Consider the following 21,183-nt stretch of genomic DNA (forward strand, 5'->3'; position numbering starts at 1 on the left):
ATTCTCTTGATGATCTTTAGAAAAAGATTGCAGATCTGCACTGTTCCATAGTATAAAACTGGTCCGTGTGCTATCTGATAAAACATTGCATAGCACTCACTAATGTGAACGAGTCCTTATGCAAATCACATGATGGATAGACATATTAATGATATGCAAATTATGAAAAAATGGAAACAACATTTTCCAAACATCTGGATTTATTCAGTACTGAGCATCTTGAGATGCTGTCAGTGAAGCTATTCATGTTGTTCGTGCTACTGTAAGCTGTGTCTCTCGACTTGTTTTCCATTGAGCACATGGTCGGAAATTGCAAAGGAAGCTGCTAGCAGTGGATCTTGATGATTTGCAAGCCCTAGGGAATTCAAAGTGACACTCATACCTGATACTGGCTAAAATGAAATGTTTTTTTCATATTATTAACAAGTCTATCGACCTTGTGATTTCCATAACTCCATGAGTTTTCCTTCTTACAATTTCAGTGTTGAGGAGGCAAAAGTGCCATTGTGCTGGTTACCAGAGGGGCAAAACATCAATAAATCCCTAGTAACGAAAGGTTTAAGGTGTGCAGACTAGGGAGGGATAAGCGCCCGTTGGCTCCCCGTCTTACGATTGTTGGAGGCCAATGTGTTGCCATGGCAGTTGGTGGCGTGCTGAAGGCCTCCAGGTCAGCCATCTTAGCACTCCTTTAAAGCCAAGTCACAGGTGAGCTTTATAGGACACCATCACTTTCCTTATATATTGCAATGCTCTGATAGTTCAATATATAAAACAAGTGATGAACGACTGCAGGTTAAGTACAGGGTGGGCCATTTATATGGCTTCACCTAAATAAAATGGGAATGGTTGGTGATATAAATATTCCTATTTGTGGCACATTAGTATATGGGAGGGGGAAAACGTTTCAAGATGGGTGGTGACCATGGAGGCCATTTTGAAGTCGGCCATTTTGGATCAAACTTTATTTTTTCTGATAGGAAGAGGGTCACGTGACATCAAATTTGTTGAGAATTTCACAAGTAAAACAATGGTGTGCTTGGTTTTAACGTAACTTTATTCTTTCATGAGGTATTTACAAAATTATGACCACTTATAAAATGTGTTCATATAAATGGCTCACCCTGTGTATTTGGTGTGGCCACACTTGTAAAAGTCTGATCAAAAATACATAATTATTTATCACTTACAGTAAATTAAAAAAAAACACCTGAAATGCTCTTCTTTCGTTTCCATGCCATCACAAAAAAATGCAGTAAAAAAGTTGTATGTACTCCAAAATGGTACCAATAAAAAAGTTAGCTTGTCAGGCAAAAAAACAAACTATCCTCTAGCTGTATTGAGAGAATATTTTTTATGAAGTTAGCTTGGAAGTGGTTGTCCAATTCTATATATAAAGCTGTTGCGATGCCTAACCATTCTTGTTTAATCCAGAGGCCGAAAACTTGAGCAGGTCTAGTATTTGTTACTTTAGGTCTGTAATGAATAAGCAGGAGAAAGGATTATGCTGCCTGTGTATTCGGCTTCAGATTTTCATGAGATGGCATCTGTAATCTCACAGCATTATTGCTAAAATATCCGCAGGTTCAAGAATGCTAATTAAAACGGAGTGATTAAATGGGCAAAATGCATTTGCATAATGACTGTCAATCGCTATTTCTGACACAAATTAACGAGGGTCGGCTTTTAGAGGAGGACGCGCGCACAGTGTATTTAGTAGGAAGTCAAACTCAACTAGACTTGCATTAGTCTTAAAGGGAACCCATCATGTTCCAAAACATATTCACCTGCAGATAGGGGGGTCAATCAGCAGGTTAATAGATTTTTAAAGCAGTGTTTCCACCGCACTGAAAGCTCGGCTGCTGTGTGGAAATTAACCTTATTTTTCTTGGCAACCTTGGGCTTTCAGTCAAAGAAGCATGGCCAGCGCAGCTTCAGTCACTGCCCAGTACATAGGCGACTAGAATCACGCCCCAGCACTGATAGACAGCTGGCTCAGGATTGATGCACTGTTGAGCCGGCTGTCCGTCAGTGGCGAGGTGTGGTTATAGCCGCCTTTCACTATGTACTGAGCAGTGACTGAAGCCACGCAGCCTGTGCCCCTATGACTGAACGCCAAAGGCTGCGGCAAAGAATAAAGTTAATTACCTCCCGGCAGCTAATTCCAGGGCAGCAACTGCACGACATCAGAATGCTATTAACTCGCAGACTAAACCCATATCTGCGTCAGTATACTATCTGATTTTTACTTGAATAGCGCACGTATTATGCGCTCGTCTGGAAGAGCCCTAAAGCTGTCAAGGTCATCAGGTCGTAAAGAGCTATTCAATACTCTTTGTAATTTGTATCGTTAATTCTGGCATTAGATCCACTTCTATGGCATTACAACAAGAGTTTGGAGATGACATAGTATCTTATAATTCCCATGAAGGCAGGCTTTGTTGACTAACAGTTACTCTTTCCAACTCCCTTGCATGGAATAATCTGTTGCTGCCAGACTGTTCTGATGTGCACAATATTCCTGAGGCTAGATGGCGACTTATCCGTTAATACACTACAGCATACTGCAGGTAAATGTGGTCGCATTACAACAAATGATGGAACTGATCATAGCCATTTGTACTTGGAAGAAAAAAAGTTATCTGAAGAGAGACCCATGGGTAGGCTAGTATTGGCGGTATAGTGTGTTCAAGATGTTGACGCTCTGTTTAACTTGTCTCTGGTTTCAGAAGGAACATCATCATTCAACAATGAGATAAATTCATCATTTCCGGGGGGGGGGGGGGGGCGTTTGGTTTAATTCGCTTTTCTTTTATGTCTTCTGGTATTCATTGCAGTGCAGTTTTTTTTTTGCTTTTTCTTCATAACAGCACATGTGGTTCATGAATTTTGTGCAAAGTCAAAATGGTGTTTATTTTTGGTCTCCAATCTGTCGTGTAACTTATTACCGCAAAAAGTTACACATCATTAAATAGTGCAAAAACTGCGCCAAAATATCTAGCATACATAAAATCGATCAGGTGGAGGAAGGGAATTGATTACATTTGCTCTAAATTTTGTGACTTTTTAAAAAGTGCAATTGATCAGGAAAACAAACACAACGCACACAATGGCAAACAAAGAATAAAAAAAAAGGTGAAAATATATCAAATGGACTTTTAGGTACATATTAAAGGAAGATTTAGGTATAAATGAAAAACAGACAAAAAACACCAAAAACTAGACAAAGAAAAAGGAAAAAAAGCAATAATGAATCGAGTTGTCTAATTATGAAATCCAAATTCATATGTTTCATATCAGGGAGGTAATAGCCCCTTTCCAGAACTGGTATAAAGAGCATCTATGTCCCTGGAGGACCTGTCCTTATTTACATAGAGAAGCCATTGATCGGAGTATGCACTGTACAATGCTCTATTCCATTCAGCAGGTGGCGCTGCAGGAAAACTGACCACTTATTTCCCTACAGATAACAGCTGATCGCCAGGGATCTCAGCTTATTGTGATCAACTCAAGTAGGCTAACCCTTTTAACTGTAAAAACCAGTATGTTTTGTGGATTTTGATAGTAATGTAATATTCCAGCATATTCAGTCTATACTTCATCTCTGGTAACGTCACCTAGCAACATCATTGAGAAGGTAAAAACTTTTTTTTATCTGAGAAGAGGTTTGATGTATGACAATCACATAATCCCGTTCAATACATTGACAATGTTATCAACCATCTACTTTAAGCCCATGAGGATATGAAATATTAGTTACCAGTTTGGGGTGCATTTTCTCTCTTAATGGGAAGGTAAGTGACAATCAATTCCATCACTGTTCACCAATACAAAACATTTAAAGGGAACCTGACAGCATGGATCAGACATTGTCGGTATGATCTCATAGCACTGTGGCATTTCAGAGAACAAAATGCTATGAAATCTCCAAGAGACCAAACTGCAACCGAGACTAGTCGGACATGTGGGTCCCTGGCTTCACCCCGCCCACTCCTCTTGAGTGACAGGTCTTTCCCGTTACATGCATGGAGGGACCTGTCACTCCAGGGCAGTGGGTGGGGATAAGTCTCTGGGGACCCGCCTGTCTGACTGCTCTTTAGTCTCCTGTGCGTCTCAGTCCCTGGTCATGTCTAATGTAAGCTTTTTTCTGAAATGCAAACATACCTGTCTGAAATCATGCACCCAGCGTTTGATACATGATGCCAGCATGTATCAGCTGTCAGGTTCCCTTTAACGTAAATGTATGGGTTGCATTGCTACTGGGCTATTAAATTGGGTAGAAACAGTGTTTTACAATTTACGACATGCATGAATAAATTGTATTCATTTACTTTTACATTTGGAATTTTTTTTAATAATTACTTTATCTTATTTAACAATTTGTCTCCATTGGGATAGTTTACATTTTTTTCAATTATTTTTGCTCTTAATGAATGCATCTACCACTGTCACAGGAAACTCTGGGGGTCTTTGTTAGGTCCTGTGCTGACCACATAAGATGCCCCAGCAATGAAAAAGCCAAGATTATAGCCAACTCCTAGATTAAATTCTCCTTGTTCAGACTTATATAGGGCCCATACACATTTGACTAACATTGGCCTAACCCGCTGATATCAGCAGTCTAATATCTAAGGAGGCCTCCTGACTCTCCCCCAACAAATAATATTGGAGAAAATAAGGATCTGGCATGTCTGATTTTGAGATAAGCTGCTGTCAGAGGGCGAGCGCTCGGGAGAGATAGCTGCCAGCAGAAAGATTGGGCGAACCATCAATTGGAGACAGCTATCTATTGTGTACGGCCCCAAAGGGTTAATCGGATATCAATACACATATCTAGCAATCTTGACAAAAGTATGGTCTTTATCATAATTCCAGCAGTTCGTATTAAAAAGACTGGAAGTTATAGCGACACTGGAGGTCCTTGCCCCATGCAACAAGCTGGCCCCCCAACACGGGGATGCCTTTGCACTGAACCAGTCCCATAATGTGTAGGCTTTTTGACTACTTTGCTGTTGATTCACCGGTAGACTAAAAGGTTAAACACAATGCACATTTTGCACATTAGCGTTGAACCACCGTCGCAGAACAGCCGCCCACAATCAAGCTATCAGGAATGACAGTGATTGTATATTATTATTACAGTGACCACCTACACAGAATCCGCGGCTGACTGAGAGCCTCATTCCTCTCCATCAAACCGCGGATATTGCCTCGCCGCATCACACGAAGTTTCAGATGCTCTTTGAGAGCACATAACAACTAATTCACTTACTCCATTTGCCCGGAGTATACTGAGAGCTATTTCCTGGAGTGAACAAATGTGCCTCCACTAAAGGAAGAATATTCAATAAAGTCCCTGAACATTTTCACACTACAGATCAGTATTAAAGCAATAGAATTGTTCTGACAGAAGCTCTGGCATGGACGTCTCCTGCCGTAACAAGTCTGCCAACGAGCAGTACTTGAAAATGCCGGGCCGAAATGTGGTCAGGCAAAGCCAGGATCTTTTCATGGTTCTCTAAGCTTCTAAACCTCTATGAATGGGACTCATTTTGGAGCTAAAATCCATATGGTTATTTCCTTATAAAGATGAACATGTCCTTGGGACATACTTATGTGTTTGCCACCTTCCAATAAATTACGAGAGCAAATGTTTTTAATAAACCCTTTTATTTTGCTGCCATCTTGTTTAACATTGACAATACATCAGAACAGATAAGTAAGGATCAAAGACTTTGAATGACAGAATCCATATAACTCCCCTCTCACCCCCCAAAAAAGATAAAATATATTTTTAGCATATATATCAACCTATACATCAAACTACTGAAATACTCAAGAAAACTGGTAAATAATACCCATAAGGGAAGGGGTGGGAATAAGTCTCCAACCAAAACTATGCTCTAGATTAGAACAGGGGTGCGCAACCTACGGCTTGTATGGCCCCAATAATATGGCCATAGATGTACTTGTATGTGTAGACATGTAATTTCCATGTCAGTGAGAAGAAGATGGACACAGCCAAACGTAGGGGCGAGTAAGTACTATTAGGGCACTGCATGGTCGTCTCTGGGATACCCATATGTCAGCACAATGTGAGTCTCCTGGACCTGGGTGGCACTCCAATAACGTGTAGGTTAGGGGAGATGCATGCATGTGGCCATCTTCATGGTTTTAAAGGAGTAGTGAAATACTCAGCTGTTTACTACAATGAAAGGAGCCACATGCATGGTTTCTTCTTTTCAGGAATTCAATAGGAAGATGAGAAGACCTCTATTCTTCCAATAGGTCGAAGCCCTGGGAGTGGAAATGGCACCTACCGAATCATACATTTATGGCATTGGGCATTTACTGTCCACACACCATAAATGTCTCAGAGTACAGTCCCTCTTCAGGGATTATTCAGTCTTCGGCCGGGGTCACATTAGCGTATAGTATCCGATGATTCTCTCATGCCACAGCATCAGATGCAATATGCTAATGACCCTCACTAATTACAATTTGCCTAAGGCAACAAAAACCCCACCTATGGACCATAAAATTTAACTTTTAGTTCACTATTTAAAAGGAATTAATTATTTAAAAACCCTACAGAGGTCGGTGTGCGTGAGGAGCAGATCAGGTTTATCCTATCTCTTACTGATCAAAATCATAGTACTTATCTCCTTACTCATATTCATTGCCCTGTAATACGGTTTATAGGAATTTTTTGGTGCGGCCACTACCCGATTCCCTTCAAATTCACCATACACATCTGCCCAATGTTGACTAAAAAGTGCCCTAAAGCCTCCCGGACATGTTTCACCAGGGACCTTGTGTCATCAAGGAATAGAAGCTTTTAGCTTTAAAACACAATAAAGATGCCAGTGTCATTAATTTAAGGATAGCACAGCCATGCAAGTATATTGATATACAAACCATATGTTGTATGGCTCTGAATAGATGGTATAAGCTTGGTTCTGATGCTGTATGGTTCTGATTAGATGGTATAAGCTTGGTTCTGATGCTGTATGGCTCTGATTAGATGGTATAAGCTTGGTTCTGATGCTGTATGGGTCTGATTAGATGGTAGAAGCTTGGTTCTGATGCTGTATGGTTCTGATTAGATGGTATAAGCTTGGTTCTGATGCTGTATCGCTCTGATTAGATGGTATAAGCTTGGTTCTGATGCTGTATGGTTCTTATTAGATGGTAGAATCTTGGTTCTGATGCTGTATGGTTCTGATTAGATGGTATAAGCTTGGTTCTGATGCTGTATCGCTCTGATTAGATGGTATAAGCTTGGTTCTGATGCTGTATGGTTCTTATTAGATGGTAGAATCTTGGTTCTGATGCTGTATGGGTCTGATTAGATGGAATAAGCTTGGTTCTGATGCTATATGGCTTTTATTAGATGGTATAAGCTTGGTTCTGATGCTGTATGGTTCTGATTAGATGGTATAAGCTTGGTTCTGATGCTGTATGGGTCTGATTAGATGGTAGAAGCTTGGTTCTGATGCTGTATGGTTCTGATTAGATGGTATAAGCTTGGTTCTGATGCTGTATCGCTCTGATTAGATGGTATAAGCTTGGTTCTGATGCTGTATGGTTCTGATTAGATGGTAGAATCTTGGTTCTGATGCTGTATGGGTCTGATTAGATGGTATAAGCTTGGTTCTGATGCTATATGGCTTTTATTAGATGGTATAAGCTTGGTTCTGATGCTGTATGGTTCTGATTAGATGGTATAAGCTTGGTTCTGATGCTGTATGGTTCTGATTAGATTGCCCTATAGAATCATACTGAGGTTAAGAGATTAGACAGGTAATGAGTGTTACAATCTGTCAATAGGTTTTTGCTTTGCAATCTGAGAGCAGCATGATGTAGGGTTGAGACCCTGATTCCAATGATGTGTCACTTGCTGGGCTGCTTGCTGTCAGTTTTATACAATCATTGTTCTCTCTGCTGTAGATCTAGCTGTCCTCAGAATGCTGAGCTCTGTATAACCCCGTCCACACCACTGATGGAGACCGTGCCGGCGTCAGCACCCGACGCACCTGGGCAAGTGTCAGGGCCCTAGCGAGACGGGGGGGGGGGGACATTTTTTATAAGTGTGACCAACTTTTTACTATTGATGTTGCCTATGCAGCATCAATAGTAAAATGATATAATGTTAAAAATAATAATAAAAAAAAATTGCGCTATTCTCACCTTCCGGCATCCCCGGAAGCCTTCCCACTCCTTGCGATGCTCTTGGCAGCTCCCGTTCCCAGTAATGCCTTGGGAAATGACCCCAGATGAGGTGGCAGCATGAGAAACCGCTACGTCATCACAGGTCATTGCCGTGAGGCATTACTGGGAACCGGAGCTGCCGGGAGCATCGCTAAGGCCAGGGCTGAATCCGGGGGCCGCCAGAAGGTGAGTATATAACTATTTTTTATTTTAATTACAGGGATATAGTGCCCAGTCCATGTAGGAGAGTCTCCCCACCTCCACACCTGGGTGCTATACTACGTGGCTGTGCTATGAGCTACATGGCTGTGCTATATACTAAGCGGGCTTTATTATATACTACGTGGCTGTGCTATATACTATGTGGGCTGTGTTATATACTACGTGGACTGTGTTATATACTACGTGGCTGTGCTATATACTATTGGCTGTGTTATATACTACGTGGGCTGTGCTATATACTACGTGGCTGTGTTATATGCTACGTGGCTGTGCTATATACTACGTGGCTGTGTTATATGCTACGTGGCTGTGCTATATACTACGTGGCTGTGCAATATACTACGTGGGCTGTGTTATATACTGCGGGGCTGTGTTATATGCTACGTGTCTGTGTTATATACCACGTGGGCTGTGTTATATGCTACGTGGTTGTGCGATATACTACATGGGCTGTTATATGCTATGTGGCTGTGCTATATACTAAATGGACTGTGTTATATGCTATGTGGGCTGTGCTATATACTACGTGGGCTGTGTTATATACTACGTGGCTGTGCTATATACTACGTGGCTGTGTTATATACTATGTGGGCTGCATTATATACTACATGGCTGTGCTATATACTATGGTAGGTCACAAAAATTGGCATATAAGGGGTTGACTTATATAAAGCCCCACTGCTGTATGGTATTGTAGAATTTACAATAGCTATCACTCATGTAAGAAGTGAAATCTGGCATTGTACTATACCTATATTTCTCTGCTGTATCTGTGCGTCATGAATCGTGGTATGTGTTAAAGGAGGAGGGGCCCACTGAGACTCTTTCGCCCGGGGCCCTCAAAAACCTGGAGCCGGTCTTGGATGGACAGAAAGCTGCTAATCAGTGGTTGGGGTGGCCTTACACAGGGCAGCTGACAAGGAGGAACAAGATAACTAGTCCCGTTGTGATAATTTGCTGCTGATAAAACACTAATTTTATTAAAACAGTATCACACAGCTTAATAAGTGACACATCATTGTAATTAGGGCCTCTGCTCTCAGCATCTCAGATTACATAGTAAAAACTTCCCTGTAAGGGGGCAGATAAGAACAAGAAAAAAGATGTAAATAGTGGTGCCCAATATTTTATACGGGAAAGCTGTTATATATCTGTTTGAATGCAGTTTTAAACTACAGCTTGTGAACTGTACGGGCCACAAACTAAAAGCAAGAATAAACTAACGTATAAGAAAATGTTTTTTAAGGCCAGGGTCACACTTGCGAGTGTGATGTGAGTCTCTCGCATCAATACCCGGCACTGCTGCCGGCACTCGGGTCCGGAGCGTTCAGCTGTATGTATTTCTATGCGGCCGCATACTCCAGTCCCGAGTGTATTGATGCGAGAGACTCACATCACACTCGCAAGTGTGACCCCGGCCTAACTCATGGTCTATCTGCACATTTTCATTCAGTCCACAACAGGGAAGCTTGGCCCTTGGAGCATATGGGTATATATGAAAAACAGAATTAAAGAGGGAGGGCATGGCGGCATAATCCAGATTTTATATAGAACATACATACTGGAGTATCTTGGACTATTTTCTCAATTGGCACGCCGTACTTTGTTACATTCTTTATTTTTGGTATTTTTTTATTTTATTTCACATTCATACAGCAAATATAGATGCAAGGATAATTTTCTGCAGCACTCTACATTTTTACTCCCCTGAAGATATGATACTATATCCTTAACTAGGGAACCTGTTGAAAATTTTAATCCCACCTATACCTTGACACCCAAGCATGAGATCATAATAGCCAGTAATTCAGGATCACGTAATTAGGACAGGATGAAGTGACACACTTCCTTAATAATTCCTTATTATTTGGTGCAAAGGAAGGAAGAAAAATCCCTCGTAATTTCGGGACTCCTCTATAGCAATCAACCTGAACGTTGCACGTCATATCATATGAAAGTTGATTAATAAATAATGCCTTGCAGTGTGCTAATCCATTTAATCCTTTCTGAAGCTCATCCATAAGATCACCAGATACCAATTATCTACACTGGGTAAGAAAGTGCACAGCTGTAGACAACCACAGAAGAATAGGATCAAAAATGTATAGAAAGTGCAGGTGTTATAGAACAAACATCTAACATCAGGACTCTACTAGGCGAAGATAAGAGACAACAGGGAAACTGGTATAGGAGGAGCCATATTGATGCAATGACAATGCAAAAGGCTTCTCCATGCAAGGGGGGCAATACACTCAAATTCGTCATTAAAATACAGTGTAAAGAACAGTAAATATTCAGGAACGTTATGATTTTACAAAGATCAAATAAATGACACTTACGCAGCCCATTCCAACTTCTCATTTTTGATAGAGTTGTACAGAGCCTGCAAAGACATAAGAACAAACCATGTAATTCTGGTAATTTAGACCACACATGCACATACATATATTATACATATATTACACATACGGACACATACAGTGCCTACAAGTAGTATTCAACTCCCTGCAGATTTAGCAGGTTTACACATTTGGAATTAACTTGGCATTGTGACATTTGGACTGTAGATCAGCCTGGAAGTGTGAAATGCACTGCAGCAAAAAAGAATGTTATTTCTTTATTTTTTTTAAAAATTGTGAAAAGTCTTTTCAGAGGGTCATTTATTATTCAACCCCTCAACCCACCAGAATTCTGTTTGGTTCCCCTAAAGTATTAAGAAGTAGTTCAGGCACAAAGAACAATGAGCTTCACATGTTTGCATTAATTATCTCTTTTTCCAGCCTTTTCTGACTATTTAAGACCCTCCCCAAACTTGTGAACAGCACTCATACATGGTCAACATGGGAAAGACAAAGGAGAATTCCAAGGCCATCAGACAACAAGATCGTTAGGGTCACAAGGCTGGCAAGGGGTACAAAACCCTTTCCAAGGAGTTGGGCCTACCTGTCTCCACTGTTGGGAGCATCATCCGGAAGTGGAAGGCTTATGGAACTACTGTTAGCCTTCCACGGCCTGGACAGCCTTTGAAAGTTTCCTCCCGTGCCGAGGCCAGGCTTGTCCGAAGAGTCAAGGCTAACCCAAGGACAAAGGAAGGAGCTCCGGGAAGATCTCATGGCAGTGGGGACATTGGTTTCAGTCAATACCATAAGTAACGTACTCCACCGCAATGCTCTCCGTTCCAGAATAGCCCGTAAGGTACCTTTACTTTCAAAGCGTCATGTCAAGGCTCGTCTACAGTTTGCTCATGATCACTTGGAGGACTCTGAGACTGACTGGTTCAAGGTTCTCTGGTCTGATGAGACCAAGATCGAGATCTTTGGTGCCAACCACACACGTGACGTTTGGAGACTGGATGGCACTGCATACGACCCCAAGAATACCATCCCTACAGTCAAGCATGGTGGTGGCAGCATCATGCTGTGGGGCTGTTTCGCAGCCAAGGGGCCTGGCCATCTGGTCCGCATCCATGGGAAGATGGATAGCACGGCTTACCTGGAGATTTTGGCCAAGAACCTCCGCTCCTCCATCAAGGATTTTAAGATGGGTCGTCATTTCATCTTCCAACAAGACAAAGACCCAAAGCACACAGCCAAGAAAACCAAGGCCTGGTTCAAGAGGCAAAAAATCAAGGTGTTGCAGTGGCCTAGTCAGTCTCCTGACCTTAACCCAATTGAAAACTTGTGGAAGGAGCTCAAGATTAAAGTCCACATGAGACACCCAAAGAACCTAGATAACTTGGAGAAGATCTGCATGGAGGAGTGGGCCAAGATAACTCCAGAGACCTGTGCCGGCCTGATCAGGTCTTATAAAAGATGATTATTAGCTGTAATTGCAAACAAAGGTTATTCCACAAAATATTAAACCTAGGGGTTGAATAATAATTGACCCACACTTTTATGTTTAAAATTTATAAAAATTTAACTGAGCAACAAAACCTTTTGGTTTGTAAGATTTATGCATCTGTTAATAAATCCTGCTCTTATTTGAAGTTTGAAGGCTCTAACTTATTTGCATCTTATTAAACCTGCTAAATCTGCAGGGGGTTAAATACTACTTGTAGGCACTGTATATTATATATACATACACATATATTATACATTTATTACACATACGCACACATATATTATATATACATACACATATATTATATTATGCACTTATTACACATATGCACACATGTGTAATATATGTGTGTGCGTATGTGTAATATACGTATAATATATGTGTGTGTGCGTATGTGTAATATATGTATAATATATGTGTGTTGTAGTGCAGCAGTAGCACTCTGTGCATTGATGAGGAAGTGACCCAGCAAAGTTCAAAGCAAAATGTCGCTTTAATGTTCAACTCAAAAAAACACAGCACACGATATTCTCCGGATCGCAGCCGGGCACATATCCTCTGGATTACAGTCACTAAACACGCCAGCCCACATCTGACCAGTTGCCATGGGCAACTGCACCACCATGTTAATGTCTCTTTACTCACAGCAATACACAGTACACGATAACCTCTGGATTGTAGCCGGGAACCATATCCTCCAGATTACAGTCACTAAACAAGCCAGTCCACCTCCTGAAACCAGTTGGTGACTGCACCGCTGTGTACGCTGTGGGGTGCCAGGCTTTACAGCTGCCTTGGCTGTTTGGCTCTGCTGGCCTGTGTTGCCTCACACAGGTGGAGCGATGCAGAGCCTTATGCTATGTGCTCCTCCAAATACCAGACTGACACTGACTCTGAACCTGACACACCCAAGCCCTATATTGCAGGGTTTTTAACTAGAAACCTATGGCTTTCAGTCACATGGAAAACCTGGCCAGGAATTAAATGGATTGCACCACTACAATCTCCGGTCTGTTTCAAAACACAAAATCCCAGAGCAGGGTTTCCCTGAATCTGCCTTGGACAACCAGCATGTTCAAGTCCTATACTCGCTTTTATCCTGCATTGCAACCACAGCTACGCCTGTAACCGCAATGCCCTCATGTCCTCAATACGCCTCTGTGCGCATCCTAGGGGGAACATATATTGAACCTCATATGTAACGCCAGTCACTGTCTCACAGTGTGCGCATGTGTAATTTATGTATAGTACATGTGTGTGCGTATCTACTATATAATTGTCTAAGGGTCACTTCCGTCTTTCTGTCTGTCCTTCTGTCTGTCTGTCACGGATATTCATTGGTCGCGGCCTCTGTCTGTCATGGAATCCAAGTTGCTGATTGGTCGTGGCAAAACACCCACGAACATTGCCACGACCAATCACCGACAGCCACAGTCCGGCAGCAATATGACCGCTTTCCTACCCGCAGTCATGCCCGCTCCATACTCCCCTCCAGTCAGCCCTCACACAGGGTTAATGGCAGCATTACCGGAGAACGGTGTAATGCACTCCGGTTACGCAGCTATTAACCCTGTGTGACCAACTTTTTACTATTGATGCTGCGTATGCAGCATCAATAGTAAAAAGATCTAATGTTACAAATAAGAATAACAAAAAAAGGCTATTCTCACCCTCCGAAGTTGCGTCCTGTCCTCGGCAGTGCAAGCAGCAGATTCCGGTGGCAAGGATGCTATGCGAGAAGGACCTGCCATGACGTCACGGTCATGTGACCGCGACGTCATCACAGGTCCTGCGCTCATACCAACCCTGGGACCGGAAACTGCCACGTGCACCGCACACAGGCGACAAGACTACAAGGGGCCCTTGGAAGGTGAGTATATGTTTATTTTTTATTTTTTAACCTTTTTTTTAATGTTACATACGTGGCTGGGCAATATACTACGTGACTGGCCAATATACTACGTGACTGGGCAATATACTACGTGGCTGGGCAATATACTACGTGACTGGGCAATATACTATGTGGCTCTGTGCTGTATACTATGTTGCTGTGCAATATACTACGTGGCTGTGCAATATACTACGTCACTGGGCAATATACTACATGACTGGGCAATATACTACGTGACTGGGCAATATACTACGTGACTGGGCAATATACTACGTGGCTGGGCAATATACTACGTGGCTGGGCAATATACTACGTGGCTGGGCAATATACTACGTAGCTGGGCAATATACTACGTGGCTGGGCAATATACTACATGGCTGGGCAATATACTATGTAGCTGGGCAATATACTACGTGATTGGGCAATATACTACGTGGCTGGGCAATATACTACGTTACTGGGCAATGTACTACATGGCTGGGCAATATACTATGTCACTGGCCAATATACTAGGTCACTGGGCAATATAGTATGTGGCTGGGCAATATACTATGTCACAGGGCAATATACTACGTCACTGGGCAATATACTACGTGGCTGGGCAATATACTACGTCCCTGGGCAATATACTACGTGACTGGGCAATATACTACGTGGTTGGGCAATATACTACGTGACTGGGCAATATACTACGTGACTGGGCAATATACTACGTGGCTGGGCAATATACTACGTGGCTGGCCAATATACTACGTGGTTGGGCAATATACTATGTGACTGGGCAATATACTACGTGGTTGGGCAATATACTACGTAGCTGGGCAATATACTACGTGGTTGGGCAATATACTACGTAGCTGGGCAATATACTACGTGGTTGGGCAATATACTACGTAGCTGGGCAATATACTATGTGACTGGGCAATATACTACGTAGCTGGGCAATATACTACGTGGCTGGGCAATATACTACGTGGCTGGCTAATATACTACGTGGACAAGCATATTCTAGAATACCCGATGCGTTAGAATCGGGCCACCATCTAGTGTGTAATATATGTATAATATATGTGTGTAAGTATGTGTAATATATGTATGATATATGTGTGTAAGTATGTGTAATATATGTATGATATAATATTACCCCCTTAGTGACCGAGCCAAATTTTTGAAATCTGACCAGTGTCACTTTATGTGGTAATAACTCTGCAACGCTTCAACAAATCCCAGTGATTTTGAGATTGTTTTTTCGTGACACATTATACTTTATGATAATGGTAAATTTTGTTCAACATTTTTTGTGTTTATTTATAAAAAATATCAAAAATTTGAGAAAAATGTTAAAAAATTAGCAATTTTCTAAATTTGAATGATTATCCCTTTAATCCAGATAGTCATACAACAGCAAACCATTAATAAATAACATTTCCCACATGTCTGCTTTACATCAGCACCATTTGTAAAATGTTATTTTATTTTGTTAGCATTTTAGGAGGTTTAAAAATGTAGCAGCAATTTTTCATTTTTTCACAGAAATTTACAAAATTTATTTTTTTAGGGACGTATCCATGTTTGAAGTGATTTTAGGGGTCCCATATATTGGGAAACCCACACACATGATACCATTTTAAAAACAGCACCCCTAAACATATTGAAAACTGCTGTCAGGTAGTTTATTAACCCTTCAGGTGCTTTACAGGAATTAATGCAAAGTGGTATGACAGAAATGAAAATGTATATTTTTACCACCTAAATGTTGCGAACTTCTAAACAGATTACAACAGCCGTCAGACTCTAAGGCCGCTATTTGGTCATGAATTGCCATGGCAAACATCAGGACAACAAAATCATGATCTGAGGGCACCAATTGTGACAAAGAAGAAGCCCCCACACTCTGTTAACCTTTTATAATGATGTAGTCACTATTGACAGCAGCATCTAAGGGGTTAAACAGATTTAGATGGTGCAAATACTGATCGTGGCTGGTACAGCAAGTTGTCAGCTATAGTGTACAGCCGACAGCTGCTGGATTGTCATCTGTATGGGGAGGCCATGTCCCCATAAGGCCTATAACTTATAAATATAATAATCACAAGACACCTTTAATGGTTGGAATAAATGGCCGTGAGGTTTTATTTTGGGTTACAAAATCCAATTAATTAAATAAATAACCAATAAATAATATCCATAAGTTCATAAGTCCAAATGTCCATAAACTTCCAGAAACCAAATCCACCCAAAGTTGAGTGATTTTTACCCACAAATAAAACCAAACGACAGGTGAATGATAACATAAAGGGAGGGAGGGCGGGCTCTTCTTTTCTTCAAGCGCCGGCGAACTGAGTATCCAACGCCGGTGCTCAGGTATATATCATAACAAAATCTGCCCAGCAACTGATTGACAACCAATCATCCATCAAAAATTTAGGCGGGCAAAAAGCCAGTCAGAACCAGATCTGGCTGCTTTTACATACAGTAACAGTAAATACCCTGACCTCAACTTGACCCCTAATATTCATAGCATAAATGAATGTGCCAGGCCTATGTGGACATGGGACCCCCGCTATATTTCTGCTGTCTGAGCGGGGGGGCTTACATGTCCCCATAAGGCCTATAACTTATAAATATAATAATCACAAGACACCTTTAATGGTTGGAATAAATGGCCGTGAGGTTTTATTTTGGGTTACAAAATCCAATTAATTAAATAAATAACCAATAAATAATATCCATAAGTTCATAAGTCCAAATGTCCATAAACTTCCAGAAACCAAATCCACCCAAAGTTGAGTGATTTTTACCCAAAAGGCCAAGGTTCAAAGAGCCGAGGCCCCCCCCCAAACCACACAGCCATTTTTCGATTATATTGCCCATGTTAAGATTAAATATAACAAGTCCGATATCGGACAAATGAACCAAATCAGTTCTAAACATTCCAGGTAAAAAGCCTTCTAAGTCTGTATGTCTAAAAAAAAACCAGAAATAAGAGGTAAAAACTTCTTCATGGAGAAATTAACCCTCCTCCGGATCTTATCCAAAAATGAAAGTTGATTACAGTGCCAAGCACGCATGGGAATGATTTCTGAAAAAACGACACCAGACAATGGAAAAGTCTATCTTAAATAAGTAAGATCTGACCGCATAATGGCCAGTAAATTCAAAGTGTTGATTCTTCCTAAGTCATTCCCAGCGAGATGCACTACAATTAAATCCGGATAAGGGAACTTCTCCAAACAACTCTTTACCTCGGACACCAAAGAAGGCCATTTCAGGCCGCGAATGCCGTGCCAAAAGACTTGAACTTTAGAAGAATGGAACGACAAATTTTCAGAATATGATCGAAGGCCGGCCCTCTTCTGAGCCCAGAAGACAAATGAATGCCCAACGATCCAAATAACTGCAGGGTATAAGAGAAATAAAAATTAATCGGGATATAAATCAGGACGAACATAAATTTTTAATCTTTTCGACTCCCATCTTCCCATTCTTTTAATTCTATCGTCAGATAGGCCAGCTCTTGAGGCTTCTGTAGCCGCACCTATTCTGAAAGAATGGGAAGTAATTTTGAGATGACTTTTACCCAAAAATGCCGAACACTTCTTCAAAATAAAATTGAATTGAAAAACCGTCACCGGGGAAGAATCTCTATGAATAAATAAGGAGGCCTTCAGCCGGAGGCCTAAACGTAATCCATTTAGACAGATTAGTCACAGGACAAATTTTAGATTCAGGGAACGAATTCAATCTTAATTCAGATCCTCTCCCCGGCTGATCCGTTTTAGACTTCCTGATAAACAAGAGAAGAAACGATTCAAAAATTCTGACGTCCGAAAGCATGAGCCCGGATGAAACAGCTTTCTTGGCTGATACTACCTCACTGACCCTCAGTGCCCCAAAAAAGGAGATAGAAAATATGGAATTAAACAAAAGCGCTTCCTCAAAATTCTTACAAACGTGCGCAAGGGCAGAACAAATGTCAATTAACAAAGAAATAGAAATAGGGCACCTTGAATCCGGAAAAAAACTTTTGGCTATTGCGGAGTAAGATAAGCCCTGTTTGACCAGAGACTCAGCGAATTTCAAAGCCGAAGTCGGGTCAGGAACAGAGGCATCAAAACCGAAAAGCACAGAAAAATCGACCCATTTCTTCCATGCAGCTGCGTAATCAGCCCATGATCTGTTTGATAAAGAATTCTGAATAAAATAAGGAATTATATCGGAATCAGGTCCTGAATTGAAAGGGGGCAATCGTACGCCTCTTTGTCTGCCATTGGGACCTGTAGGTAAAAATCAAGCCACTGACGATGCAATATAAGATCAGTTAAATGACTAACTTTACCACCTCCCGAGACTGCTTTTAACCAAATATTGCAGTTCAAACATTCCAAAACCAATTTTCTCAAAATTTTTGCCGCATTCGCATTTTTGGATGATAGGGTATTGATTGAAAAAATTACTGCCTGATTCATGGAATGTAGTAGAACCCTGGAATTTTGCAATTCACGGCCCCATAAGCAAATACATAGAAGGATTGACAAAAGTTCAGTAATAAAAGGGTTCTTGTTTAATTTTCTAGCAACCCAATTGACAGGCCAGTTCAGGGATACCCAGTGAGATTGAAACAAACAAGCTACTCCTAGAGTGGCGTCTGCGGAAAAAACGAGGGGAATAGAATCCGAAGAGACAAAAGGGGATTGGATTATTGATCTGCCATTAAAACCCGCTAAAAATGCTAGCCAGATTCTGGCGTCCTCTTTCACCTCGGAACACAATCTGATATGAGAATTGGGGGAAGAATGCCCTTTAGTAGCTTCGTAAAGCGACCTGGAAAAAACCCTGCCAATTGGAATGACCCTTAAGGAAAAGTTCAGTAGCCCCAGCAGGGACTGAAGCTCCTTAAGAGTGATTTTGTCTTTTGCTAGTAAGTTTTCCAGAGAACTACGAAGCTTGTCAATTTTTTCCTGGGGCAGGACGGTTTCCATTTTGACCGAATCGATCATGATGCCCAAAAATTCAATGCGACAAGAAGGGCCTACTGTTTTCTCGTGGGCAATTGGGACTCCAAAAAATGCGCACAATTCAAGAAACCTAGAAAGAGTATTTTCACAAAATACTTCGAAAGCATCACCAAACCAGGGATTCAAGCTTCAGGAGGCTAATTTGCATATTCCAGGTGCCTTCTGGGAGAAGCGAAGTCTCCCTAAGCTAGAAGATCGTTGGGTACAGCCGGGACCAGCTGCTTCGAAAGCATCACCAAACCAGGGATTCAAGCTTCAGGAGGCTAATTTGCATATTCCAGGTGCCTTCTGGGAGAAGCGAAGTCTCCCTAAGCTAGAAGATCGTTGGATACAGCCGGGACCAGCTGCTTCGAAAGCATCACCAAACCAGGGATTCAAGCTTCAGGAGGCTAATTTGCATATTCCAGGTGCCTTCTGGGAGAAGCGAAGTCTCCCTAAGCTAGAAGATCGTTGGGTACAGCCGGGACCAGCCGCTTCGAAAGCATCACCAAACCAGAGATTCAAGCTTCAGGAGGCTAATTTGCATATTCCAGGTGCCTTCTGGGAGAAGCGAAGTCTCCCTAAGCTAGAAGATCGTTGGATACAGCCGGGACCAGCTGCTTCGAAAGCATCACCAAACCAGGGATTCAAGCTTCAGGAGGCTAATTTGCATATTCCAGGTGCCTTCTGGGAGAAGCGAAGTCTCCCTAAGCTAGAAGATCGTTGGATACAGCCGGGACCAGCTGCTTCGAAAGCATCACCAAACCAGGGATTCAAGCTTCAGGAGGCTAATTTGCATATTCCAGGTGCCTTCTGGGAGAAGCGAAGTCTCCCTAAGCTAGAAGATCGTTGGGTACAGCCGGGACCAGCTGCTTCGAAAGCATCACCAAACCAGGGATTCAAGCTTCAGGAGGCTAATTTGCATATTCCAGGTGCCTTCTGGGAGAAGCGAAGTCTCCCTAAGCTAGAAGATCGTTGGATACAGCCGGGACCAGCTGCTTCGAAAGCATCACCAAACCAGGGATTCAAGCTTCAGGAGGCTAATTTGCATATTCCAGGTGCCTTCTGGGAGAAGCGAAGTCTCCCTAAGCTAGAAGATCGTTGGGTACAGCCGGGACCAGCCGCTTCGAAAGCATCACCAAACCAGGGATTCAAGCTTCAGGAGGCTAATTTGCATATTCCAGGTGCCTTCTGGGAGAAGCGAAGTCTCCCTAAGCTAGAAGATCGTTGGATACAGCCGGGACCAGCTGCTTCGAAAGCATCACCAAACCAGGGATTCAAGCTTCAGGAGGCTAATTTGCATATTCCAGGTGCCTTCTGGGAGAAGCGAAGTCTCCCTAAGCTAGAAGATCGTTGGGTACAGCCGGGACCAGCTGCTTCGAAAGCATCACCAAACCGCGCGCCGTAATTTTTGCCTGTAGGACATTATTGCAAGAGAGCTTGGCGGAGTAGATTACACAAGAAGGAAAACACACAGCAAGCCAGCAGGATCTAGGAGCAACATGGCAGATGTGACAACCTACATGGTGAGCTGCAGCATGTGCTACATGTTCACAGATCGACCAGAAGAAGAATCCAATTTCACCTGTCAGAAGTGTAGACTAGTGGCCCTTTTAGAAGAAAAGGTGCGGGGTCTGGAAGAAAGAATAGCAACTTTGAAACTCATCAAAGAGAATGAAGACTTTCTAGACAGAACAGAAGCATCTCTACTGGTCACAGAAGGTGCAAAAAGTGTCAGAGAACCTCCAAAAGCAGATGAGTGGAAGCATGTGACCAAAAGAAGCAAGAAGACCATGGAGAAATCACCAACCACACAACTGAAGAACCGATATCAAATCTTTGTAGAGGATGAAGATGGCACACCTAAGAATGAAGCAATACCAGCAAGCAAAAAAGAAAAGGGCACACAGCAACAAGTGACAGCAAAAAGTACAGCCAAGAAGCAACGAAGAGTGGTGGTGGTGGGAGACTCACTACTGAGAGGCACCGAAGCAGCCATCTGCAGACCGGACATAACTGCAA

General features: G+C 42.0%; 1 protein-coding gene across 6 annotated transcripts in view; it reads right to left on the reverse strand.

Annotated features, from left to right (window-relative positions):
* Positions 1 to 21,183, reverse strand: part of PSD3 (pleckstrin and Sec7 domain containing 3) — an 835,030-nt gene that overhangs the window by 152,559 nt on the left and 661,288 nt on the right. For 5 of the 6 annotated variants that reach the window (XM_069742411.1, XM_069742393.1, XM_069742401.1 and 2 more), the window contains one exon: positions 10,770 to 10,813. In XM_069742411.1, coding sequence (XP_069598512.1) covers positions 10,770 to 10,813 — 44 coding nt within the window. Of the gene's footprint in view, positions 1 to 5,655; positions 7,766 to 10,769; positions 10,814 to 21,183 lie in introns of those variants that run through there. The other variant, XM_069742419.1, reaches the window with a different exon arrangement.

This window comes from Ranitomeya imitator, chromosome 1, assembly GCF_032444005.1.
Source record: "Ranitomeya imitator isolate aRanImi1 chromosome 1, aRanImi1.pri, whole genome shotgun sequence".
NCBI lineage: Eukaryota > Metazoa > Chordata > Amphibia > Anura > Dendrobatidae > Ranitomeya > Ranitomeya imitator.